This window comes from Chenopodium quinoa, unplaced genomic scaffold (genome assembly GCF_001683475.1).
Source record: "Chenopodium quinoa cultivar QQ74 unplaced genomic scaffold, ASM168347v1, whole genome shotgun sequence".
In the NCBI taxonomy this organism is placed as follows: Eukaryota; Viridiplantae; Streptophyta; class Magnoliopsida; order Caryophyllales; family Amaranthaceae; genus Chenopodium; species Chenopodium quinoa.
The window spans coordinates 2,790,822-2,801,079 of NW_018744092.1; the positions used below are offsets into that span (position 1 = coordinate 2,790,822).

The 10,258-nt window shown below is 35.7% G+C and overlaps 1 protein-coding gene across 1 annotated transcript; it reads left to right on the forward strand.

The window, feature by feature from the left end:
- Positions 1-723: 723 nt before the first annotated feature.
- On the forward strand, positions 724-4,105 carry LOC110692014. The gene is made up of 5 exons (XM_021869007.1): positions 724-1,023; positions 2,560-2,784; positions 2,867-3,319; positions 3,425-3,583; positions 3,866-4,105. The coding sequence occupies exons 1-5, from the start codon at positions 724-726 to the stop codon at positions 4,103-4,105; spliced, it is 1,377 nt and encodes a 458-aa protein (XP_021724699.1).
- Positions 4,106-10,258: the final 6,153 nt, after the last annotated feature.

The window sequence follows — 10,258 nt, forward strand, 5'->3', positions numbered from 1 at the left end:
TCCTATGTGACTTCGCCACTATTTATACCCTATTCCCTATTTAAGTCCTATTCTCTTTACCTTATTTTTTGTTGAACTAAAATTATTTTTTATTAATTAAACTCATTTTTACTAAATAAATTTTTTTTTTATTGAACTTTAAATAATTTTACTATTAAAAATATTTTTACTGAATATTAATGAAAGGTTAACTTAATGTAAGGTTAGTAAGGGTATGGATAACTTTTATTTAATGAATGGTTAACTTTTAGTAAGGTACAGGTAACTTTAATGAGTATAAGGGTAACTTTTATCATTATTTTTTTTAACAGCTAAATCGCGCCACACAATAACTTTATTGTAAACCTGATGCATACAAAACCTTTGTACATATTTATAAAATAACAATAAAATAACATTATATTTCATACCCTGTTGTGCTTGATTGGTTTGGAGTGTTGCTCCTAGTGGTGCGCTATTGTGTGGTGCGTGCAGCTGTGTGTTGCGTGTGGTGTGTGTTGTACGCTGGTGGCGTGTGGTGCGTATTGTGCGAGTCTTTGGTGTGCTGTAGGCTGCTGTGCGAGTGTGTGGCAGCGTGTGGTGTGTTGCGTAGTTGTTGTTGTTGTTGTTGTGCGTGCTGTGTGGTGCGCAAGTGTGTGTGGTGCTCTGTTGGGTGCTACCGAGTGTGTGTGGGGTGCATGTTTGGTATTCGTTTAGTGTGTTACGTGCTCGTGATTTGTTGCAATGGGTGAAGGCGATCCTTCTCCTCCACCTCCTAAGTACGAACTGTTCACAGACTATTATCTTCATCCGAGTGAAGGATCTCAGTTGGTGATTTGTCTTGTGTTGCTTACCGTCGACAACTATGAAGAGTGGTCAAGATCGATTCGCAACAATCTTCGTTCCAAGAGCAAGCTCGGGTTTGTTGATGGTTCTATTGTCAAGCCCGACTCTAAGCACTCGGATTACCGTCAATGGGGTATTATTAATTCTATTGTTGTTTCTTGGATTTATAATACTCTTGATGCTAGTATTCGTTCTATTGTTATTATTCTTGATGATGCTAAAACATTGTGGGATGATTCACTACTAGAAATAGGCCAATTTATGACGGACCAGTTCCGACGGACATGAAATCCGTCAGAACTTTCCGACGGAATTAAAATCTGTCGGAAATTTACGACGGAATTCCTACGGAACACAAATCCGTTGGAATTTATGGGTTTTCCGACGGAATATTCCATCAAAAACATAAACTTTCGACGGAAATGTAATCCATCGGAAATTTCCGACGGAATATTCCGTCGGAAATACCATATATTCCGACGGATTAAAATTTCGTCGGAATCTAATTTTTTTTTTAAAAAATGAAACCTTAATCCTCTTCACCGCTTCTTTCTTCTCCTTCCTTCCTTCTCTTTCTCTCTCCTCTCCTATTCTCTTCTCCTTCCTCACGCCTCTTTCCTCTTCTCCCTCCTCGTCCTCCTTCTCCCTCCCCTATCTCTTCTCTGTTCGCTCCTTCTCATCCAAACCGACACCAACTACAACAACAACTCCTTCACCCTCCACCACCGACCTCCTCTCGTTTTCCTTCTCACCCAAGAACCGCCACAACCGACACCACCAACAACAATTTCATCTCCCTCCTCGTCGTCCTTCTCACCCAAAACCACAAATACCGACCCTAATAACACAATAAATTTGCAAAAAACAAAGGTTTTCATGTCAAATTCGACCATGAAAACTCTAGATCTAGAGTTTTCATGGTTGAATTTGACCTTATAAACCCAATTTCGGCGGTTGTTTTGTCAAATGAAGGTATGTTTCACTTTTTTTTCCTTCTTTATTTTGATTTTAATTAAGTTGTTGATTTTTTTGATTTTTTAAAAATATATGTTGTTGGTGAATTATGGATTTTTTTATGTTTTTGGTGGTTGTTTTGGGTGGTGGGGTGGGTTTTGGTGGTGGTGAGGTGGGTTCGGTGGTTAGGTGGGTTGCGATTTGGTTGTGTACGGTAGTGGGTTTGGGTGTGGGTTGGTGGTGGTGTACGGTGGTGGGCTAGTGGGTTTGGGTGTGGGTGGTTTCGGTGGTGTTGCGTGGTTGAGGCTGGTAGGGGTGGTGCGTGAGGGTGGTTAGGGGGCAGGGGGCAGGTGCAGAGGGTGGTTAGGGGGCAGGGGGCAGGTGCAGAGGGAATGGGGTGGGCCTGTTCTGTTTTTTTTTTTTATTAACTTTTCCGACGGACTTTCCGGTACCGGAAAAACCTCTTCCGACGAAAAAATTCCGTCGGAATAGTGTTTTCCGACGGAATTTCCGACGAAAATGGCCGTTTTCCCGACGAAGTGATCTCCGACAACGCGTTCCGACGGAATTCCGTCGAAAACAGCCTTTTTCGACGGATTTATAGGGTGTACCGACGGAATTTTTCCGTTGTAAATAAGGTGTTTTCTAGTAGTTGATTTACGTGATCGTTATTCTCTTGGTAACGGTCCTCGTATTTTTGAACTTAAGCATGATATTGCTGATTGTAAGCAAAGGGGTCGTTCTGTTGCAGTTTATTATGGTGAATTGAATAAATTGCAGAATTTGTTGTCTAATTATGTGAAACTGCCTGCTTATACTTGTTCTGCTGCGAAAGAATATGCTAAGTTGCATGAAAATGACTTGTTGCATCTATTTTGTCTTGGTTTGGATCCTAAGAAGTTTGGTTTCGTTGTTTCTACTTTGTTGATGAGTGATCCTTTACCTATTATGAATGCTGCTTATGCTAAAGTTGTTGTTGATGAGTGTAAGCAATCTGTGTTTGAGGCACATGAGACCTCTTCTTCATTCTTCTACGACTGTCGGTTTTAATTCAACAGGTACGGTTTTCGGTCGAACATCTTAACAGAAGGAGTGTACTTATTGTAAAAAGTTTGGTCATGATAAGGACCATTGTAATGAGTTGCACGGATTTCCGGGTGGAGGTCGTGGTGTTCGGTCGTTTGGTAAGGGCAAGGGTGAGTTTGCTCGTGCTGTTGGTAGCTGTAGAGGTTCAAATGAGCAGGTTTCTGATTCTGATCGTGGGAGTGTTCCAACGTTCTTTGATGCTCAATGGAAGGAAATCATGGTTGCGGTAAAGGGTGCTAAGTCTGGCTCCTCGTCGGATAGTAACAAACTTGGTACGTATAATTCTATTGAGTGGCTCATTGAAACTAGAGCTTCCAATCATTTGTCTGGTAACATAGTTCTTTTCATTGATTTGTATGATGTTTCTTCGCCTGTTGGTTTACCCAATGGGAAGAGCACGACAGCTACAAAAGAAGGCAGAGTTTTTCTGTCTGATGGTTTAACTCTTGATAATGTTTTATATATTCCTGCTCTTAAATGCAACTTGTTATCTGTGTCTCAATTGTTAGAAAAATAATGCTATTTTATTATGTTCACTGTCAAGCTATGCATTATTCAGGACCACAGTTTGAAGAACCTGATTGGAGCGGGGGAGCAGTGTGATGGGGTCTATATTTTTCGTCCGGCTCGTGCTCGGAACCTTCAGGAGAACAAAGTGGTTGTTTCATATGCAAGTGTGTTATGGCATAGGCGTCTCGGGCATTCGTCAATGCAAGTTGTGAGCTCTCTTCCGGAAGTTTCTAGTAGTCATAGTACTCATAGTAGTAACTTCAATTGTTCTTTTGATTGTGACATTTGTTTTATGGGGAAGCAACCCCGAAACTCATTTTCGTTAAGTTTAAATAAAGCATCTAAAATTTTTGATTTAATTCATTGTGATATTTGGGGTCCAAATAAGATTGCTTCTAGTTGTGATGCTTGCTATTTCCTAACCATTGTTGATGATTTTTCTCGTGCTACTTGGTGTTTTTGATGGTTGGTAAATATGATGCTTTCACAGTTGATTTGTGAGTTTTGTGCTATGGCTAAGACTCAATTTGGCCGGAAAGTGAAAGTGATTCGTAGTGATAATGGCCAAGAGTTTCTCAGTTTGGGGTCTTTTACTAAGAAAGGTATTTTACATCAGACGTCGTGTGTTGACACGACTCAGCAGAATGGTCGGGTTGAACGCAAACATCGGCATATTTTAAATGTGGCTCGTGCTCCTCGATTTCAGGCTAAGTTGCCCAAGTATTTTTGAGGTGAATGTGTTATGACTGCGGTGCATCTCATTAATCGCACCCTACCCCGGTTCTTAGCGGAAAAACCCCACATGAGTGCTTGATTAGTCAAACACCTTCTTATGATGGTTTGCGGGTTTTGGTTGTCTTGTTTATGCTGCGCATCGTCCTCGGATTAAAGACAAGTTTGATTCTCGTTCCCGAAAGTGCATCTTTGTTGGTTACTCCCATTGGAAGAAAGGGTGGCGTCTTTATGATTTGGCTACTAATGAGTTTATTATTAGTCGTGATGTTCAGTTTTTCAAAGATAAGTTTTCGTATCTTGATTCTCTTCTCAATGAACGAAGATTATTATGGAAAAAATATTTTTCCAACCCACCGGTGTGGGATGACGATGCTGATGCTGATTTTTTGATGAATGGTGTGCAAATGGGGGCGCAACGTCTGAACCAGCAAGCTCCGCAGCCAGGCCATGGACCAGACTGCCCAGTAGAGTTCACAGTCCCCCATAATGAGCTCTGCAGCCCAGCCGCGGGAGAAAGCTCCCAGCCGCAGCCAGGCCGCGTACGACTCTGTCTAGTAGCATGCTAGCACGTCTAGCAGCACCCGAGGGCAGCCGCTAGCTGTTGTCTAGCCTGTGCTGGTGGCTGATCTCCCGGTCACGGTTTCGGTGAGTCCCGGTCAATTAGGTGCCGATGGTTTTTGCTCTAGTGTGGTTAGTGAGCAGCCTAGTGTTAATGAAAATATAAGTTTTGCGCCCTTAACTTTGAGGGGGATCGGAGTTCAACGAAAATGAAAAGTATTGGTCATGGACAACATGAAAAACGTCCTCCTTCGTGGCATCGACACTATTTTACGAACACTATTATCATTGAAAATATAGACCCCGCTCCATCAACTGTCGTCCCTCCTCAATCTCGTTCTTCAGGTAAACCTTTCCCTATAGCTTGTCCTGTTGAATATAATAGTTTTTCTATGAGATACTAGTGTTTTTGGGCGGCGATCACTAAGGGAAAGGAACCATCTTCGTTCAAAGAGGCAGTTAAAGATGTTGGTTAGCGTAAGGCGATGCAAGATGAGATTGACGCTTTAGAGCGTAATGGCACATGGACCGTTGAGGATCTTCCTCCCGGCAAGAAGGCGATTGGCAGTGGTTAGGTGTATAAAGTCAAGTATACTAACAAGTTGAAGGTGGAACGTCTCAAGGCACGTTTGGTTGTTCATGGCAATCAACAAGTTTCCGGTGTTGATTATAATGAGACGTGTGCTCCTGTTGCAAAGTTGGGTACGGTACGTCTTTTTCTAGCTGTTGCTGTGTCTTTGAATTGGGAGTTGCATCAGATGGATGTGCATAATGCTTTTCTTCATGGTGATTTGGATGAAGAAGTATATATGCAGTTTCCTCCAAGGTACGGCACACCGACACCTAGCAAAGTTTGTAGGTTGCGTAAGTCTTTATAAGGCTTGAAACAAGCCCCGAGGTAGTGGTTTTCGAAAATTTCTAGAACTCTGCGAGATTTTGGGTTTAAAAACTCATATGCTGATTACTCTCTGTTTAGCTATGTACAAGGCAATGTATCTTTGCATGTTCTTGTCTATGTCGATGATCTGATTATTGTAGGGTCCTCTCATGATGCAATTGTTCGGTTTAAGGCTTATTTGTGAAAATGCTTCTATATGAAGGATTTGGGTGTGCTTAAGTATTTCTTAGGCATTGAGGTTGCTCGTAGTTCGGAGGGTATCTTTCTTTCTCAGCGAAAGTACGCTTTGGATATATTGACTGAGACATGTATTTGGATTGTAAACCCATTGATACACCGATGGAGCGGAATCATTGACTTGCACATGCTTCGGGTGAGCCGTTTGCTCAACCAGACCAATACCGTCGGTTGGTTGGACGATTGGTTGGACCAATATCTTGTTTTCTTAGGTTGTTCGCCTGTTTCTTGGAAGACTAAGAAACAACCTACCGTATCTCGCTCTTTGGCCGAAGCCAAATATCGTTCTATGACCGTTCTATGACAGTTGCTACTTGTGAGTTAAAGTGGTTGAAAGCATTGTTGCTTTCTCTTGGAGTTATTCATTCGAAATCTATGCAGTTGTTTTGTGATAGTCAGTTGGCCTTGCATATTGCTAAAATCCGGTGTTTCATGATCGTATGAAGCATATTGAGGTAGATTGTCATTTTGTTCGTGATAAATTGTTAAAGGGTAATATTTCTACTTGTTATGTTTTGACGACTCATTAGTTGGCGGATATTCTTACGAAGGATCTTGGATGACAACAGTTTGGGTTTTTGTTGCACAAGTTGGACATTTACATGCTCCAACTTGAGGGGGAGTATTAGTCGGTTGGGTTTAAGTTAATATTTATATTTGTTAAGTTTTCTTTTAGGAGTTCTAGACAAGTTAGGTCTTCTTGTATTGTACTATATATATTGTCGTAAATATCAATACAAAGCTAAGTCGTTTTCTCCAATCTTTCTTGAGTTTAACAACTAATAAGGCCGTTGACGTATATATATAAAAACTTAAAAAAAAAAATTAATCCCACTAAACAATACTAGTATTTAATTTACCAAAAGAATTCCTATATTCCTTTAGTAGTGTAATACTGTAAGGCCCTATTCACTTCACCTTAAAATAATAATATTCAGTAAAATAATTTCAGTTCAGTAAAAATAATTTCAGTTAAATAAAAATAATTTTAGTTCAGCAAACATAATTTTAGTTCAGTAAAAATAATTTTAGTTAAGTAAAAATAAGTTCAGTTCAGCAAAAATAATTTCAGTTCAGTAAAAATAATTTCAGTTCAGTAAAAATCAGTAACTTTAAAGAAGAAATATAATAGAGAATCAGTAAAAATAATTTCAGTTCAACAAAATTAATTTCAGTTCAGTAAAAATAATTTAAATTCAGCAAATATAATTTCAATTCAGTAAAAATAATTTCAATTCAACAAAAATAAGGTAAAGTGGACGGGGCCTAATTCCCTAATACAATTAGTTCCTTAAAATTTACAAATTCATGTAGGTAGTATTTTTATATTTTTATTTAAGATTAAAGATAAACATTTTAAAAGGTTTACCAATCTACCCAGTCAACCAAAATTATAAGTTTATCAAAAATTGAGAAAGAAAAACCTCTTCTTCATCTTCCTAAACCATTTTCACCCCTTTTTTTTGAAACAAATTTTCACCCCATCTTTATCTCCTTTTATCAAAAAAAAAAAAAAATCAATGCAAATGCACCATCGTCCCATCTCCCAACTATGAGGGTAAAATTTAGTTATCCTTCCACTTCAATTGTATTCTCAATTTTGGAGCAACAATTAAAACTCTCAAATTAAGATATGCATGTTGAAGATCAAAGGTTTGGCTGCTTTTTTTTTTCCTCTCTGTAAATAATGGATTCTTAATATCTTGTTATTGATCAATAATAAATGTTACTGTAATAATCTTTTACCCCTTAGAGTAGTATCAGCTTAATTTTCTACTAATTGAATTTTATTAACTAAAATCTGAAGAGAAAGGCAATGTAATTGATGGAGAAGAAGATTGAAGAGTTTTGGTTTTCATCATTTTTGCATCGTCAGTGTAATGTTTGTCAAACAAGTACTCCGTATAGGATTATGTCAGTGAAAAAAAAATTATTATTATTATTATTATTATTATTATTATTATTATTATTATTATTATTATTATTATTATTATTATTATTATTATTATTATTATTATTATTATTATTATTATCTATCTATATATTAATTAACGATACTAAAACAGAGGACACTCTAGATAGAAGCTTCACGTGTCACCTCGATATTAAAAATTTGCCCTCTGTATATACTAGAATAATATTAATTGATCCTATATAATATTCTTTTCCAAAAAAAAATAAAATATAAATTTTATTAATCATACGTAAACAAATATTTTCATTATTTTCCTTAAACTTGATATTTACGCATGAGTTATTCTAAACTTCATTTACTTAAATAAATACTTACATATGTGAACTTGTATTTTTACATAAATATTTACACATGTGAACTTGTATTGAAAATATCAAGTTCACATGTGTCAACTTCAATACTATCGCATGAGTTATTCTAAACTTTATATTTATGTAAAATTCTTGACCCGTAAATATCACAAGTTGATATTTACATAAATAATCTAGATTGATCATAAGCTAGATTATTTAAAATATACTTACAGTCCTTTAAAATTTGACACATGTCGTTCTTACAATAAAAAAATTCCTGCCTAATTACAGAATACTATTTATGGTAATTTTAAAGTCTATTGCAATATATTAATATGCAATCTAAATGAACTTTTTAATTACTAATAATAATCAATAATCAATATCATTAAATACATTAAATAATATATAGGCTATCTTGTACTAAATTTGATAGTATAAACAATAGAAATATTTTATATCATATAAAATGATATCATTGATTTTAGTTAACAAAATAAGGCATTTGAGCTGTGTATAAAGTATAAAGCAAGATTATGAATAGTGATCTTATTAGATTAATACAGTAGTAGATAACGTATATGCTATCTTATATAACTAAATGTATGTATAACTAGATTAGTCTTGTGCGATGCATGATTTGAACAAATAAAATTTTTTAAATTTGTTTATTTTTTCATATTAAAATTAAAAATAAAAAAAACTCCCAAATAAATACATCAAATATTTTAAAAAAGAAAAATTATAGATCATATAAAAAGTGAATGATGCAATTAAAGGGGTAGTACTTGAGGAAGAAAACATAAATTATATATTATTGTTAGAGAGAATATAATCTTTTTCAAAAATTGATACTAATAATAATATATCTGATTGGAATTTTAATATAAAAAAAATAAAAATTATAAAATGATGACATTATTTATAGTTTTGGAGAAATTTTTTTTAATGACAATAAGATAACGTCAGCGGATGCTATTTTAGTATTAGTTATAGATTGTCAAAAAACACAAGAAAGTAGAATGTCATAAAGAATAATAAACAAAAGATATTTTTAAAAAAAAAATAATAAAATAAAAAGATATATGGGAAGGAAATAAGAGAATATTTAGGCATAGTATATGAATTTGTCAATATGTTTTACTTGATTTCAAAAAATCAAATAAATATGATTAAAATAGTGTAGTATTTCCTTATATCCATATTTTATTTTATATTATTCTATAATGTTGATCATTTAACAATATATCATTATGCAATAGATAAAATAATAATAATAATAATAATAATAATAATAATAATTTCATAACTTAGTAGCTCTAAGTCTACAAATTTACCCTCTAAGATCCCGTTCACTTCATTTTATTTTTGCTCAACTGAAATTATTTTTGCTGAACTTAAATTATTTTTACTGAACTAAAATTAATTTTACTAAATTGATATTATTTTTGCTGAACTGAAATTTGTACTGATTTTTGTTAGACATTTAGAGTGTATGTGGGGAGAGCCCTCTCCTATTTGAGGAGAGGCCGCGGCTGGGAAGCCACGGAAAGTCGCGCCCGCGGCCTTATGTGTTGCGCCCTCTCCAAGGGCGCGGCCAGGCATCTCTAGTAAGTTGAGGGTGAATCTCAATTCGCCCAGTCCGCGCCCACGGCATGGTTTGCCGTGCCCGCAGCCCTGGCAGTTGCGGTTTCGTTCGTTCTTTTAATTGCGAAATTAAAAGAAAGAATGGTAGAGTTCATTGGATTGCTCTGATTTTCTCTGTTATTCTCCACAATTTTACTCGAAGAAACTTGCAATCTCTTCATTTAATCTCTATCAATTTAGCCAAATTTTGTGAATTTGTCATTAATATTTCGATGCTTAGTGCAAAGAACGATTTGATGTCTTTTGTATCTCAAAGAGGATTTCCGGATTGAACCCAAGCACCGTTGTGGGGGAAATTAACCTCTTTAGGAAAGTGTATACACGCCTAAGACAGAGTATCAAGGTTTGAGACTCAAGTGGTCATTAATTTTCTCATGTTTATGTTTATTTTCAAGACTTGGAGTTGAGGCAAGTATAGAATTTTTCACATTAGTGTTTTTCTTTGTAATTTCTGAATTACATTGTTAGTTTGGTGTTTGGTTTGTAATACTTTGATCAGTATTTGGTTGTTGTATAATTTGATTGTAATTATTCATTGTT

Coding starts and splice junctions, on each gene's coding strand:
- LOC110692014 (XM_021869007.1), top strand. CDS start 724: ATGGGTGAAGGCGATCCTTCTCCTCCACCTCCTAAGTACGAACTGTTC. Junction 1,024..2,559: donor ATGCTAGTATTCGTTCTATT/GTTATTATTCTT, acceptor AATAAATTGCAG/AATTTGTTGTCTAATTATGT. Junction 3,320..3,424: donor ATGGTTTAACTCTTGATAAT/GTTTTATATATT, acceptor TGCATTATTCAG/GACCACAGTTTGAAGAACCT.